A 27,418-nucleotide genomic window follows, 5' to 3' on the forward strand; every position below is an offset into this window, starting at 1 on the left:
CCAACAACCAGGTATACATATATAGAATGATTATAAATCGGAACTTGGACGTAAAATGGTAGTTCCCTAAAGAGGAAAAATTTTGAAATATTAGATTTCCCATGATTGATAAAGGCCACTGTTTAGAGCTGATAAAGTTTAGCGGTTTGTTGATTGAGAAGATTATGGGGAGATGGGTTCCCGGGTTCGGTTATCAGGCCAGGTAACATGAAATTTTCATTAGTGTAATGTTTGGCGACATTTCCTGAGTATTTCAGCCTTGCAAAACTTCTCAACAAGTTTTTCTCTACGCCATTATGACTCGGCCATAAACAGTGGGTCCCATATCATTGATCTAATATGAATCGGAGTGCACTCATTGATATGAGAGAAGTCTCTCTTATCCCGTCTGGGATGTTTGTGGAACAAATCGAATTGTCTGACCCAAGAAAGTGCTAGTCCCAGAAATTAATGGAAAATTAATAGCATAACCAACTGAGCTAGCAGTAGTAGGTATGGTACTGAATAGACTATACGGAATATTAGTCGTACCAATGGATGAATCGATAATTGGAACATTGGAAGTTGTTATGGGAGAAAATAACACGATTGTATTTTTCCCTACCCTACCAAAAAAGGTAAAGAGGCTCTTCAATAACAAAGATAGGCTTGTAGAATTAGTATTAAGCAAAAATATGGTGGTAACATACATTTTTTGAGGTTTATGACGTTTCCTAGCTTTTATACGTTTTCTACAGGTATATGACGTTTTCGACGTTCACAACTTTCTGAACTTCGAAAACCTAAAAAATCATTGTACAGGCCATCTCTGCTGAAGACTTGATGAGGCACCCTGTTGCTGTTCTCAGGGTGGCATTCTGACAAGTTTGAGTCTTTTTCCAATGCGTATCACAAAAAATCGAGTGCCAAACTGGCGCAGCAGCATAGCTTACCACAGACCGACCTATCGCGTTATATGTGGTCAGCAAGGTTTTTTTATCTGCACCCCAAGTGCTGCCGGCAAGAGACTTGAGGACCTTGTTTCTACATTTCAGTTTGTCGCAGATAGCTGTGTCATGCGCGGACGACGTGAACGAAGTGTCAAATGTGTCCCCTAGAATTTTGCTACCATCGACCACGACATTCAACTCTCTTCTATACTGCGCCGCCCATGTGGTGAACAGAGTGGACGTAGATTTAGTGCCGGATATCTGCATATTCCTCGCGTGGAAAAAGGTGGCAAGATCGGTTAAATAGGAGTTCAGTTCAGTGCAGATGTCATCAGGGTACCTGACATCAAGATCGTACAATCATCCGCATATGTTACGATCCCAATGCCGTCTGGAGGGGGTGGAATGCAGGAGAGGTAGAGGTAAAAAAAGTTACGCAGGTATCACCCCACCTCGGGGAACTCCCTGGCTCATTCTACGGGGCGTGGACTTCTGGTTCCTGAATTTCACGTACGACTGGCGTCCACACATATAATTGATTATCCAACGTTTCAAATATGGCCGGAGGGTTGTCTGCTCGGTGTCCGCAAAAAGCGTAGAGTGCTTGACAGTATCAAAGAATTTTGATAAGTCGAGCGCCACCAACACTGCCATATTGTATGGCTTCTTCTGGTTGAGTCCTCATCTAATATGTGTAAAAATGCCGTTCAGCGGTTTTGTAGAGCTTACGAATCCCATGATGATGATCGACACCTGGATAACAATATCTGACGCTGGCTGGATCACAGCCTCAAGGGTCTTTGCTACGGGCGACTAAAGCGAAATGGGCCTTTACGATTCACCATGACCACCCTGACCATTTTCTAGACTTTGGGAACGAGGTTGGTGGTAAACGACTGCCGGCACATCCAGCTGTTTCAGCACTACCATGGAGACTCTATCAGTGCCCAACTCTTTGCATGATTTAGCGGTCCTGATGAAATTCGCAACATCATCCATTGTAAATTGTACTGGTTTATCCTCGTAAGGATCTCACTGCAGAGGTGCTCGACAAACGTCGCCAAACGTGACTTAGGTCCTATCTTCCTTCTTTCTGGGGTTTGGGAGTGACTTAACTGTGGCCCACAATTCACTTATTTCGGCTCCAATCTTCCAACTTTTGAGACGAATTAGCTACATGTCCCCCTTATGCTCGCCGACCAACCTGTTAATTTCCTGTATTAGCTGCCGGTGTCACTGTGGTTGACGCTAATCCCGTCGACTCTGCTGAGAAATTTGGTCTCACTTTGGGTTTTCCACCAGCACGTATAAGGCGAGAGGCTGCAGTTGTGATGATGTTTCGGAACGTCCTTTCTGCTACCCAAACATAAGGAGACTAGTCCAATTAGCTTTTCCATGGTTGATGAAATTGCGACGTTCAAAGGTGATGAAATTGGACGGTCTGCTGCTGAAGCCTGGAGTTGGTCTGTCCCAAGAGAAACGACGGATTGCCAGATGATGTCATTTGTCAGACCAGGGGACACGATGGTTATATCAGGCAAACTGTGACAATCTCCGCTAACTCTCGTATGTGTGTCCTCATTGAGTGTGCAAAACGTAGAGCTGTCAATCTGCTCAGCAGCATTATACCCATCTGTCAGTGCCGAGGACCGAATGTAGCAACTCATGATGAGCATTAAAGTCCCACAAGACTAAACGGTTATGGCCATCCAAAAGCGGGCAAATGTTGTGCCAATAACCTGAAGTGCAGCTATTTTTCGGTAGGATGTAAACGTTAAGCAACTCTATTTCGTCAGTTCCACACCTGGCTGCTACAGCTGCAAGCAAGATATGTATGTATTGAACATACTGATGTAACAGTAACATCACAACGCTGTAAGCTGAAATTGTTGTTGAGCTTCTTTTCCTGTACCGCTGCGACAATGTTATTCTTCCGACTCACAAAATCCTCTATTTCCTCGATCTTACCTCACAGTTCATTGCAATTATATTGCAAAACGGATGCATTTTCAAGGATCAGAACGACTGGTGTTAAGAGCTGCGTGTGCGGTTTTTGTTGGGGGGACACTTGGTCACAATCGTGGTCTTTCAAATTGACAAGTGTAACCCCTGAGATGCATCCACTGCCGACATATATTTAATCTCACCGAAGTGTGGTTGTGAATTCACCACACCGAAGGGACAAACTGAGGAAAACTAAATTGTTCCCGGGGTTTCCTCTGTCCCGGCACGGAACAAAAAGAATCTGGTGGAGGCATTTCCGGATATGTTGCTCCCAACACAAAAAAAAAACAATACAAATACAAACATGAGTACACTGAAATGGTTACCGCTGACCTGAACGCTGATGTAGTGTGGTTCCGGATCAATCGACGAAGTCGCAGCCATGAAATTGAGTACCCGATATTTGGTGATTTAGTCGCCCCATGGAACTCATCTTCCACATTCTGACTGTTTGTTTGTCCACTTCTCCAGATAAAGGATGTTTACCAATTTCTTCCTTGTAGATAGTTTTGTGGATTTCTCACTGACATGGGGTTGAGATTTGAATACCCTTAGCGGAAAGCTGGTTGCACACCGTTGTGATTTGTGCCACGACAGCTTTGAGATTATAACAAAGCGTCTTGCAATGCCTGTCGGGTTATGCTTCCTTTTGATCGTTGATGCTGCATTGTAATCACCCTCTCATGGACTATAGACACTGCTGTCGGATTAGTCCGTGTTACTTTCGGAACAGTCAGGTATAGCTGAGCTCGTACGCGGGGACATATTTGCTTCCCTTCTTCTCAGAATGTAACAATCATAAAATCTGCAATAATTCCTCTTTCATTAGAATAGAAACGTTTTTACTTTAAAACCATTTTCTTGTTAACACTCGACTATAGTCTGTCCTTGACTAATACCTAAAAAATTGTCTAAACTTCCAGACTAATACATTAAAAGGCAGTAATAACAACAACGTCAAAAATTTGGCAAAAAGCAGCAGCAGACGCAATTCAGTGAAAATCACATAATGCATTCTGAGAATGAATGTGAGTGGCCCTTATGACTTTGAGTAATTCCTCCAAAATACGTACATATGTGATGTATTATTGGGTTTGGATGTATTCCTGAATTTTTGGCAGGCATTGAATATGTTCGCATTGAACAACGAAATTACTGAAAATATATTTCTTTGAACATAAGTACGGATTGGCAACAACAAGGCGGTAAAGAAACCTTAAGGTTTAGTTGTCTGTGGGCTTTAGATGACGTCGCATCAGATTCCTTTTACAAATGTCAGTAGCTGTGGTTTATGATGGTTGCGGGGTTAGGTTTTCATGTTAACCAAACCACCACCCTCAATACCAAATTCCACTCGAAGGTTTGTTGTTGTTCTTGTTAAAACCAGACATAAATCACGAAATCTTAATTTTCACACGAACATCAAGCATAAACAACCATGGCAGTGGGTCTAAATGCCGGATTGGTAAGACAAGTAATATGTACAATGTCTGGCTGCATTCAGACAAGAAGTTCTCCCTCCGTTCGTTTGTCTTGTGGTCCTTTGGAGCATTGCAAAAGTACACATGTCCTCTTGCATTGTTTTGGGTGGGTGGTTGTGTTTTTTCTTGTTTCTTGGGTTTTGGTTTTTCTCCTCCCTTCTGCTTGTTAGACTCCTTCACTTTGTTTATGATGTTATTTCGACTCCAATTTTTGATGGCCACAAAACATTTCAATTACGGTACAATTTTCAGCTTGAACTTCGGTTGAGCGAGGTTACTGCTGCCGCACATATCAAGATATGTGGTAGTAAAACGAAGAAAAGAATTCCATAGCGAATTGGAATGGAATTAATGTGTTTGTGGGGAGGGATTTTGTTAACTAGACACTGGATACGTTGTAATGTGGCTTTGAGGAGGAAAGTAACAGTCAATTCGGTATTCGGAAGGTATTAAATGCTTGTTAAAATTCTCATGTTTGGGGAAAGCAATTACAAAACAGCTTAGAGTGAAAAATTTGTTGTTCTTATGAAAGGGGCGTTTCCGGTCTCCTGCCCAAAACTAAGGGGTGAAATGGCCTAGAAAATGCGACTTTGATCTTTGCTTTTTATTCATAACGCTCTATCTTCGTAAACGTGGAGTTTTTTAAACAAATTATAAACATCAGATTTTTAAACGTGGATTTTTTAAAAGTATTTTTAAGCCCTGGTTCAGTTGCATAAACGTGGATTTTTTAAAACAATTTTCAAGCCAGGACTCAGCACCATAAACGTGGATTTTTCAAAACAACTTTCAAGCCAAGACTCAGCACCATAAACGTGGATTTTTTAAAACAATTTTCAAGCCAAGACTCAACACCATAAACGTGGATTTTTTAAAACAATTTTCAAGCCAAGACTCAGCACCATAAACGCGGATTTTTTAAAACAAATTTCAAGCCAGGACTCACCACCATGAACGTGGACTTTGTAAAACAATTTTCAAGCCAAGATTCAGCACCATAAACGTGGTTTTTTAAAACAATTTTCAAGGCTAGACTCAGCACCATAAACCGTGGATGTTTTAAAACAATTTTCAAGCCAATTCTCAGCACCATAAACCGTAAATTTTTTAAAACAATTTTCAAGCCAAGACTCAGCACCATAAACCGTGGATGTTTTAAAACAATTTTCAAGCCAAGACTCAGCACCATAAACCGTGGATTTTTTAAAACAATTTTCAAGCCAAGACTCAGCACCATAAAAGTGGATTTTTTAAAACAATTTTCAAGCCAAGACTCAGCACCATAAACGTGAATTTTTTAAAAAAAATTTCAAGCCAAGACTCAGCACCATAAACGTGGATTTTTTAAAACAATTTTCAAGGCAAGACTCAGCACCATAAACGTGGATTTTTTAAAACAATTTTCAAGCCAAGACTCAGCACCATAAACGTGGATTTTTTAAAACAATTTTCAAGCCAAGACTCAGCACCATAAACGTGGATTTTTTAAAACAATTTTCAAGCCAAGAGTCAGCACCATAAACGTGGATTTTTTAAAACAATTTTCAAGCCAAGACTCAGCACCAGAAACGTGGATTTTTTAAAACAATTTTCAAGCCGAGACTCAGCACCATAAACGTGGATTTTTTAAAACAATTTTCAAGCCAAGACTCAGCACCATAAACGTGGATTTTTTAAAACAATTTTCAAGCCGAGACTCAGCACCATAAACGTGGATTTTTTAAAACAATTTTCAAGCCAAGACTCAGCACCATAAACGTGGATTTTTTAAAACAATTTTCAAGCCAAGACTCAGCACCAGAAACGTGGATTTTTTAAAACAATTTTCAAGCCAAGACTCAGCACCATAAACGTGGATTTTTTAAAACAATTTTCAAACCGAGACTCAGCACCATAAACGTGGATTTTTTAAAACAATTTTCAAGCCAAGACTCAGCACCATAAACGTGGATTTTTTAAAACAATTTTCAAGCCAAGACTCAGCAGCATAAACGTGGATTTTTTAAAACAATATTTAAGCCAAGACTCAGCACCATAAACGTGGATTTTTTAAAACAATTTTCAAGCCAAGACTCAGCACCATAAACGTGGATTTTTTAAAACAATTTTCAAGCCAAGACTCAGCACCATAAACGTGGATTTTTTAAAACAATTTTCAAGCCAAGACTCAGCACCATAAACGTGGATTTTTTAAAACAATTTTCAAGCCAAGACTCAGCACCATAAACGTGGATTTTTTAAAACAATTTTCAAGCCAAGACTCAGCACCATAAACGTGGATTTTTTAAAACAATTTTCAAGCCAAGACTCAGCACCATAAACGTGGATTTTTTAAAACAATTTTCAAGCCGAGACTCAGCACCATAAACGTGGATTTTTTAAAACAATTTTCAAGCCAAGACTCAGCACCATAAACGTGGATTTTTTAAAACAATTTTCAAGCCGAGACTCAGCACCATAAACGTGGATTTTTTAAAACAATTTTCAAGCCGAGACTCAGCACCATAAACGTGGATTTTTTAAAACAATTTTCAAGCCAAGACTCAGAACAATAAACATGGATTTTTAAAAACAATTTTCAAGCCGAGACTCAGCACCATAAACGTGGATTTTTTAAAACAATTTTCAAGCCGAGACTCAGCACCATAAACGTGGATTTTTTAAAACAATTTTCAAGCCAAGACTCAGCAGCATAAACGTGGATTTTTTAAAACAATTTTCAAGCCAAGACTCAGCACCATAAACGTGGATTTTTTAAAACAATTTTCAAGCCAAGACTCAGCACCATAAACGTGGATTTTTTAAAACAATTTTCAAGCCAAGACTCAGCACCATAAACGTGGATTTTTTAAAACAATTTTCAAGCCAAGAGTCAGCACCATAAACGTGGATTTTTTAAAACAATTTTCAAGCCAAGACTCAGCACCAGAAACGTGGATTTTTTAAAACAATTTTCAAGCCAAGACTCAGCACCATAATCGTGGATTTTTTAAAAAAAATTTCAAGCCAAGACTCAGCACCATAAACGTGGATTTTTTAAAACAATTTTCAAGCCGAGACTCAGCACCATAAACGTGGATTTTTTAAAACAATTTTCAAGCCAAGACTCAGCACCATAAACGTGGATTTTTTAAAACAATTTTCAAGCCAAGACTCAGAACAATAAACATGGATTTTTAAAAACAATTTTCAAGCCAAGACTCAGCACCATAAACGTGGATTTTTTAAAACAATTTTCAAGCCGAGACTCAGCACCATAAACGTGGATTTTTTAAAACAATTTTCAAGCCAAGACTCAGCACCATAAACGTGGATTTTTTAAAACAATTTTCAAGCCAAGACTCAGCACCAGAAACGTGGATTTTTTAAAACAATTTTCAAGCCAAGACTCAGCACCAGAAACGTGGATTTTTTAAAACAATTTTCAAGCCAAGACTCAGCACCAGAAACGTGGATTTTTTAAAACAATTTTCAAGCCAAGACTCAGCACCAGAAACGTGGATTTTTTAAAACAATTTTCAAGCCAAGACTCAGCACCAGAAACGTGGATTTTTTAAAACAATTTTCAAGCCAAGACTCAGCACCAGAAACGTGGATTTTTTAAAACAATTTTCAAGCCGAGACTCAGCACCAGAAACGTGGATTTTTTAAAACAATTTTCAAGCCAAGACTCAGCACCAGAAACGTGGATTTTTTAAAACAATTTTCAAGCCAAGACTCAGCACCAGAAACGTGGATTTTTTAAAACAATTTTCAAGCCAAGACTCAGCACCAGAAACGTGGATTTTTTAAAACAATTTTCAAGCCAAGACTCAGCACCAGAAACGTGGATTTTTTAAAACAATTTTCAAGCCAAGACTCAGCACCAGAAACGTGGATTTTTTAAAACAATTTTCAAGCCAAGACTCAGCACCAGAAACGTGGATTTTTTAAAACAATTTTCAAGCCAAGACTCAGCACCAGAAACGTGGATTTTTTAAAACAATTTTCAAGCCAAGACTCAGCACCAGAAACGTGGATTTTTTAAAACAATTTTCAAGCCAAGACTCAGCACCAGAAACGTGGATTTTTTAAAACAATTTTCAAGCCAAGACTCAGCACCAGAAACGTGGATTTTTTAAAACAATTTTCAAGCCAAGACTCAGCACCAGAAACGTGGATTTTTTAAAACAATTTTCAAGCCAAGACTCAGCACCAGAAACGTGGATTTTTTAAAACAATTTTCAAGCCAAGACTCAGCACCAGAAACGTGGATTTTTTAAAACAATTTTCAAGCCAAGACTCAGCACCAGAAACGTGGATTTTTTAAAACAATTTTCAAGCCAAGACTCAGCACCAGAAACGTGGATTTTTTAAAACAATTTTCAAGCCAAGACTCAGCACCAGAAACGTGGATTTTTTAAAACAATTTTCAAGCCAAGACTCAGCACCAGAAACGTGGATTTTTTAAAACAATTTTCAAGCCAAGACTCAGCACCAGAAACGTGGATTTTTTAAAACAATTTTCAAGCCAAGACTCAGCACCAGAAACGTGGATTTTTTAAAACAATTTTCAAGCCAAGACTCAGCACCAGAAACGTGGATTTTTTAAAACAATTTTCAAGCCAAGACTCAGCACCAGAAACGTGGATTTTTTAAAACAATTTTCAAGCCAAGACTCAGCACCAGAAACGTGGATTTTTTAAACAATTTTCCATAATAAACGTGCACTTCTGTATTGTTCTGTACACCATGCGTATTAATGCAGTAGCCAATTTTTAGTTCCGCATTATTTTGCCATCTTCCTTTAGGCATTGCTTTTGTACTCTAATCTTGTAATATACACACCTACACATTTTGGTATTCTATTCACTTCTTCTGCTAATGTCAGCCAAAAATCCAATTTCTAACAGCAACAGCCGTCTTGTTATAAACTCGCATACCTCCAAATGTCCGTGCAAGACGCAAACATATTTTCCCATATGACAGACGATGAGTGCTTTTCCCCAGTGCTGGCGGTCTGGCTCTTTATTGAATTGTATTTTGACAATAATTTTACATGTCGTTTTGTCCTCCCCTCTCTTTCTCACACTATCTTCCTGTTGAATATTTGTTTTTACTAATTCCTCTCCTTCTTCTTTGTATCCCTTTTGTCACACATTTCATAGACTGCCGAAAATCTTGCTGATGCCTCATTGCAACGCAGTGTCAGTGAGAAGCAACGAGACGAACAGGAATTATTGGCAGCCAGGCGTCGTGAAAAACAACGTACATCGGCAAAACCTCCACCAGGGAGACATTCACGTTTTGGCGGCACGTATGTAATACGTAATCTAAAATCTGTCTCGGATCGGGATATTATCTGCCATCAGCCATTGGAACGTGTTACATCGATTGATTTTGATCGTGAAAAGCAACAGCAGAAACGTTCGTTTCGTTATGTACGTGAAGAGGCTCAGGTGACGCGTCGCAGTGCATTCTCGGTGCGGTAAGTATTTAATAATTGGATTTGTGGTTTAATTGTATGCTCGCAGACGCACACATACAACTACATATGTACGTTAGTTACCATCACTGAATTCCATAACATGTAATAAGTGGTGACCACAGGGGAATCATTTTGTTGAGTGAATCAAAAGCCACGAAGGAAAAGTGCTTTGGCACGCATACTGTTGTTTGCTCACGCATCATAATGGGGAAAATATATCGGTAATGAACTTAAAGTGTACTCTTCTATGAATCCTTAGTTTTTGTTAATAAGCAAATATTTGATCAAATTCTTATAAGTCAGCAAAGAAAAAGTTGATTTTTGTTATTCCTGTAGAGAAAGTTGAAGGGCTTTAATTTATACTTGGAGGAGGTTAACTGAATTCCGTCTATATAAAGGATCCTATAGGTCTTCTGTAGACACATGAGACGTTTTGAAGAGAAAGGTCTTCTCTTTCTATAGAAGACCTTAAAGATCTTCTTTTTCTATAGAAGACCTCAACGGTCTTCTGTTTCTATAGAAAACCTTAGAGGTCTAGTGTTTTCCTATAGAAGACCTTAAAGGTCTTTTCTTTCTATAGAAGACCTCAACGGTCTTCTGCTTCTATAGAAAACCTTAGAGGTCTAGTGTTTTCCTATAGAAGACCTTAAAGATCTTTTCTTTTTATAGAAGACGTTTAAGGTCTTCTCTTTCTATAGAAGACATTAAAGGCCTTTTCTTTCTATAGAATACCTTAAAGGTCTTCTCTTTCTCTAGAAGACCTTAAAGGTATTCTCTTTCTAAAGAAGACCTTAAAGGTCTTCTCTTTCTATAGAAGACCTTAAAGGTCTTCTGTTTCTGTAGAAAATCTTAAAAATCTTCTGTTTCTGTAGAATACTTTATAGGTCTTCCTTTCAATAGAAGGCCTTCTCTTTCGTTAAAGGTCTTCTCTTTCTATAGAAGACCTTAAAGATCTTCTTTTTCTATAGAAGACCTCAACGTTCTTCTGTTTCTATAGAAGACCTTACGGGTCTTCTGCTTCTAAAGAAAACCTTAGAGGTCTAGTTTTTTCCTATAGAAGTCCTTAAAGCTCTTTTCTTTCTATAGAAGACGTTTAAGGTCTTCCCTTTCTATGGAAGTCCTTAACGGTCGTTTCTTTCTATAGAATACCCTAAAGGTCTTCTCTTTCTGTAGAAGATCTTAAAGGTATTCTCTTTCTAAAGAAGACCTTAAGGGTCTTCTCTTTCTATAGAAGACCGTAAAGGTCTTCTCTTTCTATAGAAAATCTTAAAGGTCTTCTGTTTCTGTAGAAGACCTTATAGGTCTTCTCTTTCTATAGAAGACCTTAAGGGTCTTCTGCTTCTATAGAAAACCTTAGAGGTGTAGTTTTTTCTCCTATAGAAGACCTTAAAAGTCTTTTCTTTCTATAGAAGACGTTTAAGGTATTCTCTTTCTATGGAAGACCTTAACGGCCTTTTCATTCTATAGAATACCTTAATGGTCTTCTCTTTCTGTAGAAGACCTTAAAGGTATTCTCTTTCTAAAGAAGACCTTAAAGGTACTCTGTTTCTGACAAAGACCTTATAGGTCTTCTCTTTCTATTTAAGGCCTTCTCTTTCTATTGAAGACGTTAAAAGTCTTCTCTTTCTATAGAAGACCTTAAAGGTCTTTTCTTTCTATAGAAGACGTTTAAGGTATTCTCTTTCTATGGAAGACCTTAACGGCCTTTTCTTTCTATAGAATACCTTAAAGGTCTTCTCTTTCTATAGAAGACCTTAAAGGTCTTCTCTTTCTATAGAAAATCTTAAAGATCTTCTGTTTCTGAAGAAGACCTTATAGGTCTTCTCTTTCTATCTAAGGCCTTCTCTTTCTATTGAAGACGTTAAAGGTCTTCTCTTTCTGTAGAAGACCTTAAAGATCTTCTTTTTCTACAGAAGACCTCAACGGTCTTCTGTTTCTATAGAAGACCTTAAGGGTCTTCTGCATCTACAGAAAACCTTAGAGGTCTAGTTTTTTCCTATAGAAGACCTTAAAGGTCTGTTCATTCTATAGAAGACGTTTAAGGTCTTCTCTTTCTATAGAAGACCTCAACGGTCTTTTCTTTCTATAGAATACACTTCGTCTTCTCTTTCTGCAGAAGTTCTTAAAGGTATTCTCTTTCTAAAGAAGACCTTAAAGGTCTTCTCTTTCTATAGAAGACCGTAAAGGTCTTCTCTTTCTATAGAAAATCGTAAAGGTCTTCTGTTTCTGTAGAAGACCTTATAGGTCTTCCCCTTCTATCGAAGGCCTTCTCTTTCTATTGAAGATGTTAAAGGTCTTCTCTTTCTATAGAAGACCTTAAAGATCTTCTTTTTCTACAGAAGACATCAACGGTCTTCTGTTTCTATAGAAGACCTTAAGGGTATTCTGCATCTACAGAAAACCTTAGAGGTCTAGTTTTTTCCTATAGAAGACCTTAAAGGCCTTTTCTTTCTATAGAAGACGTTTAAGGTCTTCTCTTTCTATGGAAGACCTTAACGGTCTTTTCTTTATATAGAATACCCTTCGTCTTCTCTTTCTGCAGAAGTTCTTAAAGGTATTCTCTTTCTAAAGAAGACCTTAAAGGTCTTCTCTTTCTATAGAAGACCGTAAAGGTCTTCCCTTTCTATCGAAGGTCTTCTCTTTCTATTGAAGATGTTAAAGGTCTTCTCTTTCTATAGAAGACCTTAAAGATCTTCTTTTTCTACAGAAGACATCAACGGTCTTCTGTTTCTATAGAAGACCTTAAGGGTCTTCTGCATCTACAGAAAACCTTAGAGGTCTAGTTTTTTCCTATAAAAGACCTTAAAGGTCTTTTCTTTCTATAGAAGACGTTTAAGGTCTTCTCTTTCTATAGAAGACCTCAACGGTATTTTCTTTCTATAGAATACACTTCGTCTTCTCTTTCTGCAGAAGTTCTTAAAGGTGTTCTCTTTCTAAAGAAGACCTTAAAGGTCTTCTCTTTCTATAGAAGACCGTAAAGGTCTTCTCTTTCTATAGAAAATCGTAAAGGTCTTCTCTTTCTATAGAAAATCGTAAAGGTCTTCTGTTTCTATCGAAGGCCTTCTCTTTCTATTGAAGATGTTAAAGGTCTTCTCTTTCTATAGAAGACCTTAAAGATCTTCTTTTTCTACAGAAGACATCAACGGTCTTCTGTTTCTATAGAAGACCTTAAGGGTCTTCTGCATCTACAGAAAACCTTAGAGGTCTAGTTTTTTCCTATAGAAGACCTTAAAGGTCTTTTCTTTCTATAGAAGACGTTTAAGGTCTTCTCTTTCTATAGAATACACTTCGTCTTCTCTTTCTGCAGAAGTTCTTAAAGGTATTCTCTTTCTAAAGAAGACCTTAAAGGTCTTCTCTTTCTATAGAAGACCGTAAAGGTCTTCTCTTTCTATAGAAAATCGTAAAGGTCTTCTGTGTCTGTAGAAGACCTTATAGGTCTTCCCTTTCTATCGAAGGCCTTCTCTTTCTATTGAAGATGTTAAAGGTCTTCTCTTTCTATAGAAGACCTTAAAGATCTTCTTTTTCTATAGAAGACCTTAAGGGTCTTCTGCATCTACTGAAAACCTTAGAGGTCTAGTTTTTTCCTATAGAAGACCTTAAAGGTCTTCTGCTTCTATAGAAAACCTTAGAGGTCTAGTTTTTTTCCTATAGAAGACTTTAAAGGTCTTTTCTTTCTATAGAAGACGTTTAAGGTCTTCTCTTTCTATGGAATACCTTAACGGTCTTTTCTTTCTATAGAATACACTTCGTCTTCTCTTTCTGCAGAAGATCTTAAAGGTATTCTCTTTCTAAAGAAGACCTTAAAGGTCTTCTCTTTCTATAGAAGACCGTAAAGGTCTCTCTTTCTTCTGCATCTACAGAAAACCTTAGAGGTCTAGTTTTTTCCAATAGAAGACCTTAAAGGTCTTTTCTTTCTATAGAAGACGTTTATGGTCTTCTCTTTCTATAGAAGACCTTAAGGGCCTTTTCTTTCTATAGAAGACCTTAAAGTTCGTTTCTTTCTATAGAAGACCTTAAAGGTCTTATCTTTCTATAGAAAATCTTAAAGGTCTTCTGTTTCTGTAGAAGACCTTATAGGTCTTCTCTTTCTATAGAAGGCCTTCTTTGTCTATTGAAGTCTTTAAAGGTCTTCTCTATCTATAGAAGACCTTAAAGATCTTCTTTTTCTATAGAAGACCTCAACGGTCTTCTGGTTTTACAAAACACCTTAAAGGTCTTCTGTTTCTATAGAAATCCTTAAAGGACTTAAATTAAAATTTATTCTGTTTCTGTAGAAGACGTGAAAGGTCTTCTGCTTCTATAGAAAACCTTAGAGGTCTTATCTTTCTTTAGAAGGCCTTAATAGGCTTCTCTTTCTATAGAAGACCTTAAAGGTATTTTCTTAATATAGAAGACTTCAACAGTCTTCTGTTTTAGAGAACATCTCAAAGGTATTTTGTTTCTATAGAAATCCTTAAAGAACTTTCTGTACTTTCGGTTTCTGTACAAGGCCTTAAAGGTCTTCTGTTTCTATAGAAGAAGAACTTAAAGGTCTTCTGCTTCTTTAGAAAACCTTAGAGGTCTTGTTTTTTCTACAGAAGTTCTAAAGATCATCTTTTTCTATAGAAGATCTCAACGGTTTTCTGTTTCTAAAGAAGACCTTATAGGTATTCTCTTTCTATGGAAAACCTTAAAGGTTTTTTCTTTCTACAGAAGACCTTGGAGGTCTTATGTTTCTTTAGAAGACCTTAAAGGACGTATGTTTTCATAGAAGATCTAAAATGTCTTCTGTTTCTGTAGATGGTGTTATATATCTTCTGTTTCTATAGAATACCTTAGAGGTGTTATGTGTCTATAGAATACATTAAAAGTTTTTTTTTCTATAGGCCTTATTCTTTTATGGAAGACCGTAAGGGGCTTCAGTTTTTATAGAAGACCTTAAAGAAAACCTAAAAGGTCTTCTGTCGCTATAGAATACATGGAAATTTTTCTATCTCCATAGAAAATATGAAAGGTCTATAGAATACGAATATACATATTAAAAATCTTTCGTCTGTATAGGAGACCCAGTCAGGCTATATAGAAAACCTAGATCAATATATGGTAAATATTTTCATATGCCATGTACACACACACATTAACATCTATTTGACTGCCTGCCGCACATTGGCTTTTTGTGGAAATAATATATGCTTCTGTTACATCCTTTTCAAGGACATAATGGTGAGACTGTGAATTACATATTTTGGATTCTTGCATTTCCTTCATATAAAATATCTTCTTCCGTTTGTGTGCAACAAGGAGATCATCTGTCTTCTTCATATCTTCTGTTATTGTTATCATGTCATTATCCTGCAAACATCTCTAATAGAAATATCGGTGAGTGTGGCATTGTATGTGTGTGTGCGGCAAAAATTCGTTGCATGTTATGAACCACTCAAGTCACAAACAAATGTCACATTGCAGCGTGTGTGTGTGTGTGTTTGTGCATCTTCAAATGTTGTACTTACACTTGCCCAACCTAATGTCGTCTATGATTGACTTGTGGTTTTACACCTGGAATTGTCATCATCGTTCACTACAATTGAAATGAATTGTACTTGCAAACGCCAGGATGTAATTTTGTGGCAGGCGGCAGTCACAAGTGTTACCGACTGCTCTCCACTACACGACACGACATAGATGAGATGCTTGATATCATAATTTAAGTAATTGCAAATATAAATCTTTAAATTGTGATTATGAATTACATTCACACACACACACACACATGAGAATTGCAATGAAGAAGGTGTTATGCGTCGTGTGTGTTTGTCCGTCTCTGCATTTGTGATAAGATGGATTATGGGAAAATGGAAATGACAATTTGTTGTAATTTCTCGAAATCGCATTTGGGAACAATTTTGTAAATGCAATAAGAAAAGCTGCCTGTTCATCTCGAAGAGTTCTCACAGTGGCCAGGGCAACTGGACATGTTATGGATTTTTAATGAACTAAATTAAGTAACAATTGTCCGGTTTTTTGTGAAGAGTACAAATGAAATTTAATCGTTTGCAGTAATTATTATTTAAATTTCTAGGAAATTTATTTTAAATTAGATTTTTTTTAAGATTTGTTTGATTATTCAATTGTAATTTTATATCATTGTCAGTTGATTAAATTTTGTTATAGAGTTAATTGTTTCTTGTTTTAATAGGGTCAAGCAAATAATGATGAGAAAATATATAACTAGACTTGGATGAAAATTGCAGTTGTGTGGAAGAAAACTCCGCCCTGTAAAAAAAGTCGTAAATGAATATGAGCGTTAGAGTTGGCAATAACCCTACAAAATCCGTTGTAGCGAATTTCTAATCGCAATTTAGCAATATATTCGATATACATATATACATATATAACGAAAAATGTAGGGTAGAGACATAGTCGATTGTCCCACATAATACACATGATGAGCACTGTCACTAAGTGCGAAACATACAGCGCGTTGGTGGCTTGCGATGAGAATTTCTCTGGCATTCTTTTTTATTTACATTAAAACCTTCTGATCATTCTGCTCGACTCAAAAAGAGAAAAACGACAAAATTCAATAATATGATCATAGGGGAGAAGCATGAACATGGGTGCAAGTGTCAGGAACTTTGGAAATAATGGAAACTTCTTCACATTTCAGTTTTCGATTTAATAATTCAGAGTCTTTATTACCAAAATTCAGAAGTCTAGTTCTCGAAAAACAAGTAAGCGTAGGAATTGGAGCCTTGCCAGGTTGAGTAATACTGATCTATTGACCTTATAACGGACGGTATCATTGGAAATTCGGGAGTCTATAAACTTGAAAAGATTTAGAAAGCTCATCAGTAGTGCGATTCTCTATCTTATTTTTTGAGTCACCGACAATTGTCGGTAAAATTAAAATGCTTATATAAAATAATGGAAACTTCTTCACATTTCAGTTTTCGATTTAATAATTCAGAGTCTTTATTACCAAAATTCAGAAGTCTAGTTCTCGAAAAACAAGTAAGCGTAGGAATTGGAGCCTTGCCAGGTTGAGTAATACTGATCTATTGACCTTATAACGGACGGTATCATTGGAAATTCGGGAGTCTATAAACTTGAAAAGATTTAGAAAGCTCATCAGTAGTGCGATTCTCTATCTTATTTTTTGAGTCACCGACAATTGTCGGTAAAATTAAAATGCTTATAATTTCGGTAATTGTAGATGTTTTTCGGTAAGTTAGCAACGAATAAAAAGTAGTCGTAAAGTTCTAACTATAGCAAGAGTGTTGTCAACTTTTATTTGAACTTTTCATTCATAATTTTGCGTTTTAGTTTTACCGATTTTTGTCGGTAACTCCAAAAATGTGTTAGAGAATCGCACTACAGATGATAATTTATCACACACTGTAGGTGCAACAACATGTAAGAAAGTATCAGTCACCTGTGCTGACAGAGATATACACTCAGCTTTCACAAAAAAAAAAAGGAATCAAAAACAATAAACATTTTTAGTAAGAAAACTTCTGATCCTGAGAACTCGAAATGTTAATTTTCATAATATTAACTAAGTTTGGAAGAAATTTTTGAAAGGAGTTTGAGAGTTATCTTGCCATTTTATTATGTGCGACAGGGTTTTTGGAGCTTGGGCCATTATTTGAGTAAGTATGGACTTACCCCGTAAAATTTGTATGGTTGCAATAGGGATCTTCTGCGAAAAGTTTCAATTAGATTCGAGGCAAGCTGCTCTTTTCCCAAATTTTGTGTGGGAGGTATCCGAGACAGTGGACCGATATAGACCACCCTCCAACCCGATCAGTATCTGGAAGGAATAATACGATGTGCAAAGTTTGGACCTATAAGAAACTTCCTGCGAGAGTTATCTTGCAGATTTGCGATTTTATATGGTGCAGTCAGGGTTTCTAGGAGCTTTTAGGCCATTATCTCAGGAAGTATGGACTTACACAAAGACAACCTACTGAAAAAATTCTAATAGAACCAAGACGAGTCTTCCATCTGCACTTTTCCCAAATTTTGTGTGGGACGTACCGAAGGAAAAAATATTACGATGTACAAAGTATGGACAAAATCGTTATTAGAGTTATCGTGAGCACAATTTCTGGGCGACTTACCATGGGGGATAGATCGATATGGCCCATTTTAGAACGTGATCTAAGTTTGGACAAAATATTCCTTCAGGTACCTACTCCGCAACACACTTAAGCTTTAATTCAAATATATGTTATTGTCGACAAGTACAATAGGGTCCATCAAATTCTAAATGATTGTTGGGGGGAAGGATTTTGGTTTTATAGTCGGTAATCGATGTGTCCATAGATGAAAGTGTCTATTCACTTAGGCCGAAGATATGTTTAAAGCTGACTGATACCTTTTTACCAGACTTTTTTATTTGTTCATGTTTAACACGCGGCACATGTTAGCTCACAATATATACCGAAAGTCAAGAGGTACGCTTCTATTGGGGATGTAGGAAGACGTGGACCTATGATAATTCTCTTCTGGAATGTTTTATAACCCCATTTTAGTCATTTCATTGGGATATTGACGTCACAACTCTCAGAATTAAGAAAATCGCAAGGTACCGTTCTATGGGGGCTATATCGAAACGTGGACCTATTCCGACGAATTTCAGTCGGAAAATCTTTAACCTCCAACGTAGAATAAATACCAAATTTCAGTCATTTCGGTGGCTGACCTTCAAAATACCGGGGAATGCACCGTTCTATAAGGCAATATGAAGGCGAAAATTGGGATGTACCGTTCTATGGGCCTATATGAAGGTGTGGACCTATTCCGACAAATTTAGAGGGGAAAGTTAAATACTCCAAATGAAGACTAAATACCAATACCAAATACCTTTCGGAGGAATATTGAGGTCACAACCTGCAAAATACCGGAAATCCGGAGATACAGTTCTATGGGGGCTATATGAAGGCATGGACCCATACCGACAAATTTCATATGGAAAGTTTTATTTATACCCCAAATGAAGACTAAATACCAAATTTCAACAATTTCGGTATAACATTGATGCCACAAACTTCAAAATACTTGAAATCCGGGGGTACGGTTCTATGGGGGCTATATGAAGGCGTAGACCAATACCCACAAAATTCTGAGGAAAAGTTTAATACCTCCAACGAAGACTAAGTACCAAATTTTAGCCATTTCTGAGGAATATTGAGGCCACAATCTTTAAAATACCGAAAATCGGGAGGTATTGCTCTATGGGGGCTTCATGAAAGCGTGGACCTATACCTACAGGTTTAATGTGGACAGTTTTCGGCAAAATTCTGGGGGAAAGTTGTATACCCTCAACGAAGACTAAGTACCAAATTTCCGCCATTTCGGTGTGATTATTAAGGTAAAACCTTCAAAATACCGAAAATCGGGTGATACGGTTCTATGGGGGCTGTATTAAGGCGTGGACTTGTACCGATAAATATCTGGGGAAAAGTTTTATATCCGCAACGAAGACTAAATACCAAATTTCAGCCATTTCGGATGAATATTGATGCCACAAACTTCATAATAGCGGAAATCCGGGGGTACCGTTCTATGGGGGCTATATGAAGGCGTCGACAAATACCAGCAAAATTCTGAGGAAAAGTTTAATACCCCCAACGAAGACTAAGTACAAAGTTTTAGCCATTTCGGAGGAATATTGAGGCCACAACCTTCAAAATACGGAAAATCGGGAGGTATTGCTCTATGGGGGCTTCATGAAAGCGTGGACCTATACCTGCAGGTTTAATGTGGACAGTTTTATACCCCAAATGAAGTCTAAATACCAAATTTCAGCCATTTCGAAGGAATATTGAGGTTACAACCTTAAAAATGGCGAGAATCGAGAGGTACCGTTCTATGGGGGTTATATGAAGGCGTGGATCCATACCAACAAAATTTTTGGGGGAAAGTTTAATACCCCCAACGAAGACTAATTAGCAAATGTCAACTATTTTGGTGTGATAATGAAGCTAAAACCTTCAAAATACCGAAAATCGGGTGGTACCATACTATGGGAGCTATATCAAAACGTGGACCGATATAGCCCATTTGCACTACCAAACATCCCGGAAGTAGTAGAAACATCTGCACCAATTTACAAAGCTCTATCTTAAAAATTCCGAGCTGTATCTTGATTTCAACAGACGGGCGGACAGACGGACATGGTTATATCGACTTAGAATTTTGCCCTGATCAAGAATATACATACTTTGTAATGTCTCTCCATTTTATGGTAGAGGGTATACAAATTATGAAAATATATATATTTGACCAGGAAAAAACGATTCTGAACCACTGTGCTGCTTTGAATATGCTATCAAAGCAGAAACTGACCCGTAGCCGCCTCGCACAGACAGAAGAATACTGACATTAAATTTTTGGTAGTAAGAGACGTAATTCTGCAGCGTTCACTATTGAATATTTCCCCTGTTATTGTGTTCACCAGAAGAACCATTTCATTGGCTGTGATATACGCTAAAGATAAGGTCACATTATGCAAATAGTTGTTCCAGCGACCGGCAGTGTGCGCTTAATGAGATCATGTCAAGCCATTATTCACGCTCACTTGCTCTCCGTATTCGTACACTGACGGTCGCTGGAGCAAATATTTGCCTAATGTGACCTTACCTTAAGATTTGGTAAACGGAATTCTGGTAAAGGGTGTTCTACACGGTATGTTTTTTACATATTTGTGCATACCAACTGTCACTTTTTACAAATCTGACTTTTGTACACATGGTGTGAACCATACAGAAATTTCAATGCATCAACGTCTTATGTGCATGCATATGTATTTTTTTCGAATAGAACGCTATGCATTTGCTATGCATGAATATTTAAAAAGCAGACCGTGTGAAAACTGCCCAAGAGATATGAGGTCTAAACTTCAATGGATAGCCCAAGTGTAGGTGTTCATTTCAAAACATTCTATCATATGGTGCAGCACAGAGGACCGAATCCCAGGAACTCTATTCTATTTTTCTTTTCAAAAACGAACTTTGCGTTAAAGCCAGCCATAAGTGGGGTGAAATTGAAGATACTGCAGGTAAACGGCTATTGCTCTAAAAACATCTATTAAATTATGTTGAGCATGTTAAAACCTACTCCTAACACTCCAAGGACATCACTTTCCATCCATGTCCTTTAATAAACATTAAAGTCCAAGTCCAATTTCATTGAAGTGGTAATATATTTTTTCTTTGCAACACTTCATGAAAATGTCAATTGAGTGCTTGAGAAAAATGGCTATTTATATGATAATCTAATCTATATTGCCAAAAGTAATTAACTAGACGTTTACATTGTTCCAAATCCAAAGGATATCTAATGTAGTTGGTTTACTACTTCGTCCAGAGGCAGGAAACGTAGGTGCTTCCTGCTGGCATATTGCTTCTCATTACAATAAAATGAATGTTAGTTTCTTTTATTATATTTTTTTGGGATTTTTTTCCTTCTACTCCAAAGAACAACGACTATGACAATGACATAAAAAAGTCAAAATGACAATAACAATTCAAGGAAACAAACACAAACTAGTTGTGGAATGTGGGCGAATGGATGGTTCTCCTGGAACGCAATTTCAACAATGGCTGGCCATTGAAGATGATACCAAAATCAATATCTTGACCTTTTTCTTAAACCCTCAAAAAATTGATATTCCTTTCTATGGTCGTTTTATGCTATTTTTTGTCTGCGTTTATCTGCATTAACCCCTCCACACACACACAGCTCCAACCTACTAACCACGCCACTAACTTTCATTTCAATTGAAATTCAATAGAAAACTCTCTAAATTGTTGTTGAGTACAAACAACACCGGAAAAATATTAAATAATTCATGATATGAACACAAAGATGTGACGAAGTCTTGGTACGTTTCTTCTTCTTTGTTCTTTTCTTGAATTCATCTGCACACATACACACGCATTTTCAATCAAAATTGCCAATACAACTCCAAATGGTTTGTTGGTCGTTTGGTTGGTTGTCGTAACTGAAAAATGACATTCAACAATCACATTCTCCCCCAACTGCGATGGGATGGATGGCTGGAGAATGGGACACCAACCATAACCTTTGTCGTTATGGCCTTCACTGCCATAACGAAACCAGTTTCCGGTCCAAGATTAAGAAAGAAAATATAATCAAAATTGCAAACATAACAAAGGATAACTTCAACACCACACATATTTTTTGAAGAAGAAGTTCTTCCACCGTGTGTGTGTGTTGTGGATGCAAGCAGCACATCGATTCAATTCACTTTTAGGATTTTGTTGTTCAAGTAAGAAAAATTAGAAAAAATTTTTATAACAAGGAAAGGATGTTTTTTTGCAGAGGCATCAGGTGTTGCCTACCTAGGTGAAAATTTTCACATAATTTGTGTGGTTTTCGATACATAATTTGTTATTTGTCCCTGCATTCCCTAGTCTTCACTGAAAAATATTATTTTTATACACTCAGTCTTTAGGCTAACGAGGGTATATTCACTTTCATACGGCCGTCCGTCTGTCTGTCGGTCTGACTGGCTGCTGAAATGCACGAAAACTCTAGGACGTATCAACTGATTGGGTCCAAAGTTTAGCCTTCGTAATATTTTGTCCAAACTTAGTTTAGCTTCGAAGATGGGTCATAGCGGTCCACTTCTTCGGGTACCTCCCTCACAAAAGTTAAAAACTTTTCTTTAAGATGGTGTGCACGATATCTATCGAAGTCAATTACTAAGTTGCTCCATACTTTGCACATCATATTATTTCTGCGAGACATAGATCAATACCGAATATGGACTATATCGGTCACACAAAATTTCAGAAAAGTGCATTTTAGAAGCTGTTCCCGAATATATTTGAGTTTTGTTGTAGCATCTTGTATTCGCTGCCCCCATTACGACGGTAGCAGTTTTTTCATTGCCAAGTCCATACTTCCTGAGAAAATCTCCTGAAAGGTGTAAAAAACATCCATATGGCACCATGTGTAGTGGCTGGAGCGCACGAGAATTTTCGAACGGATCAGCCGATTGGGTCCAAAGTTTGACCTGCGTAATATTTTGTCCTAAATTAGTTTAAGTTCGAAGACGGACAATATGGGTCCATTCCTTCAGGTACCTCCCCCACAAAAGTTCGACAATTTTCGTAATCGAGTTGGTCCATACTTTGCACATCGTAATATTTCTACAAGTCTCAAATAAAGTTGGAATATGTACTATATTGGTCCACTCCTTAGGAAACCTTCCTCCCAAAAATCCAATATTTTTGTATAAATGCAGCTTAGGGTCTGTTCGAATATCCTTTGGAAATATATACCGATGTTACTCCTTATGGTCCTGTTAACAGCGATATTATGATTTTGTGGGCAAGTCCATACTTCCTGACGTAGTGTTCCAAAACCTCTAAGTGTGACCAACTGAAATGACTGGAGGGCGCCCTACCTATCGAAAAGAAATGACTCCCACAATAAGATCCACTTCCAAAATGGACTGTGGCGATGCAGGTACCTCCTCCGCAACACTTTTGAGTTTTAACCAAAATACATTTTTGTCGGCATGTTCATATCTCCAAAAATGGCCATATAATCTGAAAACCTGCTAATACGTAATTATTGGGGTAAAGGAATTTGGTCCCATAGCCAGTATTCAATATTGTCAGTAGATGAATGTTTCAATTCACACAGGCTAAGTCGGCAAAGCAAAACAACAAGAGGCAGAAAAGAATTTAATTTCGGATCTAGGAACAAAAATCCTCATCAGTTCTTACACGGTGGAAAAAAGGCCTTCTCTAACATATGTCCCAAACATATTTTGCAGCAAACATATATATGTTTGCAACACTCCCAAACATAACATATGTGTGGGTCCCGCAAACAAATATATGTTTGGGTGCAAATAAATATTTGTTTGGATGAAATATAAATACCAATCCAAAATCCACAAAAACATACACATTCGCACATTTATAAATGGTGGTGTTTTTTCTTGTATTGAAATGCACAGAAATACCAAACACAAAAGCAAAATTGCACAAAATTCCAAATTCAAGAAATAGTGTCACACTTTTAGAGAGAGAAACAAATAAAAACTATCAATTAAAAAATGTAGAAATATCGTTGAACTCTTCGCGTTAGTTGTAAAATAAAACACTTGCTCCTCAAAATTGAAATCATCAACGGGAAATCGAGATCTGAAATCAAGTGATTATATAATTTAATAAATAGGTATATCCATATTTCAAATATATGCATGTATATGAACAAATTTAATGTTATTACCAATATTAAAAGTAATTTCTTCCTTGTCCAATAAAATATTTGCATTCACCTTTTTGATTCATTTATAAAATTTCCAACTATAAAATGTATTCGGCATTTAATTTACTAAAAAAGCACCATTTCTTTAAGAAAACACAAAACGCTGATTTATTCACTCACTTTACCGTCTTTACTCAACGACTGCCTTGGGGAAACTCAAGAAAAATTGCTTTATGTCTTTCTCGCAAAAAGAAAAAAAAATAACTCATACAATTTTTTTATTTTTATTTTCGCTTGCTAGGTTGGTTAACTGTTAAAGAAAATATGACTGATTGTCGATGAATAAATCGCAACAACAACAAAGGACGGAACACACGTGTTTGGCCGCATATCGCATACACACCACCTAAGCAAAGGCAAACTTTTTCAAACTCCCGTTGTCGCTTCTACATCCTGTATTGCACCATACACACAACTCTTTATTATAAAATAAGCGAGAGTCCTGTTGTTACGCCCTTTGACAAAAATCCTCTCTCCACCTTTTTATGTTCTAACATAAAAAATATGTTATTTGGACACAAACATATATTTGTTTGCAACCAGTCGCAAACATATATTTGTTTGGATCCAAACATATTTCTAACATACATATATTTTTCTGTTTGTAGTTTTTTTGCAAAATCTACAACCGCTTACCGCTGCTTTGAGTATTCTCTGTCCTGCGTTATCGTCATCAGAATACGATATATGATAGCTCTACGTTTTGCACTGTCAATGAGGACGATCTGCGAGAAATAGCGGAGAGTAAGTTTCTATCGTATCCTGATATATAAACATAGTGCTTCCTTATCTGACAAAGGACGTCACTTGGCAACCCGTCGTTACTCTTGGATCAGTTCATCTCTCCATAATCGTCTCCATCGTCATCTCTGAACGCCGCACTTTCGGCAATCGCTTATTAAAGCTAATTAGCCTAGTTCCAGAGAGTTCACTAATCTAATATTCGATGTCACAGTCTGCCAGATATAACCATCGTGTCACCTGGTCGGGCATATGACGCCATCTGTCAACCCGTCGTTTATCTTGGGTCAGCCCAACTCCCCATAATTGTCTCTGAACGCCACACTTTCGTCAATCACGGGAAAACTAATTGGCCTAGTTGCACTTATCATCGCTACAGACCCTTCTGATGTTCACCGCTGCAGCCTCTCGCCATATATCTACTGCTCGAATACCAGAAGGGAGACCCAATTTCCGAGCAGTAACCCCAGAGTCAGGAAGCTGGCACTGGAAGTTAACAGGTTGGTCGGTGAGGATAAGCGGAATAAACTATACCTTTCTCAAAATGCACAACCTCCAAATGGCATAGAGACCGTAATGCATGCGATTTTGGCGTCTGATTCGATCGTCCATGAGATATGTCACTTAGTGCAGTTTTTCCATCTAAGGAATATAAAATATCCGCTGCTAAATCTTTTGTAGCAATGTTCACCACATGGATGGATGAAATGCGACTCCCCTGAACATATTCGTCGATGGTGTCCCGATTTAACAATATTAGTTGTAACAGTCTTTTTTATTATATTTTTGTATGTTCATTCTTCTGCTTAATCTGGCTCTGGGTCAATCTCGAATTCTAAGAATGTGGCTGCTTCGATGGGATGTAACTTCAGATCTACCGGATTTAGTTGAGTAGGTGCTGTGTGTCATACGGGCCTGTGCTGCATTCTAGGCAGATATTTTACACGGTGTCATCGATCCTCGCCCTACTCTGCTTTTTCGTTGCAGCCGACATTCTTCAGCTGCGATAAATGGGGGATGTTCTCCGAGGACCACATTCACACGATAGTTGTTTATTATATGTTTGTTGATCTAGAGGATTGTTAATCTAGGACGCTTGACCTCTGTTTCTAGATCATGAAGATACCTCCTGAAATGCCTGGATGGGGGTCCAAACCACCATATGATGACTAGGATGGCATGGCACGAAAGCATGCCATCGTGTTGCTGTACCGGAAGAATATTTGCCTCCTCATGTAGATGGTCCACATGCTGATAGCACCCCATTGCAATTATCAGGCGGCATTCTGCCAAGTTATTCGCGGGCCAAACTGGCGTCGCCAGAGACCGACCCATCGCGTTATATGTGGTTAACAAGGTTTCTTAATCTGCATCCCAAGTGCTACGTGAACATGCTGTCGAATGTGAGCCCTAGAATTCTGGGGTAGTGCATATTCCTCATGTGGAAAGATGTGGTAACATCCGTCAAATAGGAGTTCAGCATTTCACAAATGACATCGGGGAAGGTACCTGACGCCAAGGTCCACAAATGTTCCGATATTCATGCCTTCTGGAGGAGGAAGAATACAGTTCCCACCTTGGAGAACTGTTTGTTTCATTCTACGGGGCTTGTTTCTGAATTCCACTTACGACTGACGTCCACGCATATGATTGATTATCCAACATTTCAAATTGGGCTGTGATCGGCAACTGGATCAAAAGTAGGAAAAATGTCCTCAAGCCCGGCCTGTGGGAAGTTATGGGTGGCCAATGTGTTGTGAAAATTTTAGGGCTGCGCAGTAGAAGAATATTCAAACCTTCGAAAATGCCGGCGTAAATACTGCAACAGGGTGGCTCCTCATGACAGCCGTGAATCGTCTTCATGAAGAGACGAAGATTTTGCCGGTATATTAGCACAACAATATGTTGTCGTTGCAGCACTTTTTGGGTTTAAAAACAAGTAAAAAGTATCTGTCAGCTGTACCGACAGAGATATGCCCTCAGCCTAGAACCTGAAGAAAAGAAGTAAATACAGTATTGCTGACGTCTCTCGAAAAAATTTTACCGCCGTAACTAGGGCGGCATACACAATATGGTGCCAAAAATTTAAAAAAATTGTCCCGGACAAGTCTTTCAACTGCACTCTTTCTAAACTTTATGTGGGAGGTATCCAAAAGAGCGGTCCGATGTAGTTAATATTCGGACATAATTCGAGTCTGTAAGAAATAATACGATGTTCAATGTGTAGACGGTTTCTCCCTTCGAGGCTTTTACGTACTACCCAGTTTAGTTGGTGTCGGCAGCCTTTTTTGGGGCCATTATCGAAGGAAGTAGACCTGCCGTCGAAAAAATTGCGACGTCGTAACAGGGCCCGTAAGAAGAACTTTTTGGAAAAAAATTCAAAACGATCCGAGACGAGCTGTTAAACTTCACTTTTCCCAAATTTTATGTGAGAGGTACCCGAAGGACTGGTCCGATATAGCCCATATTCCAACCTGATACATGACTAGATGAAATAATACCAT

The 27,418-nt window shown here is 37.8% G+C and overlaps 1 protein-coding gene across 2 annotated transcripts in view; it reads left to right on the forward strand.

The window, feature by feature from the left end:
• timeout (circadian regulator timeout) overlaps positions 1 to 27,418 on the forward strand; it is a 669,268-nt gene that overhangs the window by 60,607 nt on the left and 581,243 nt on the right. For both annotated transcript variants that reach the window (XM_073960207.1, XM_073960208.1), the window contains exon 4: positions 9,562 to 9,881. In XM_073960207.1, coding sequence (XP_073816308.1) covers positions 9,562 to 9,881 — 320 coding nt within the window. The remainder of the gene's footprint in view (positions 1 to 9,561; positions 9,882 to 27,418) is intronic.

This window comes from Musca autumnalis, unplaced genomic scaffold (genome assembly GCF_047663935.1).
Source record: "Musca autumnalis isolate F117 unplaced genomic scaffold, ASM4766393v1 scaffold_1, whole genome shotgun sequence".
Classification (NCBI taxonomy): Eukaryota; Metazoa; Arthropoda; class Insecta; order Diptera; family Muscidae; genus Musca; species Musca autumnalis.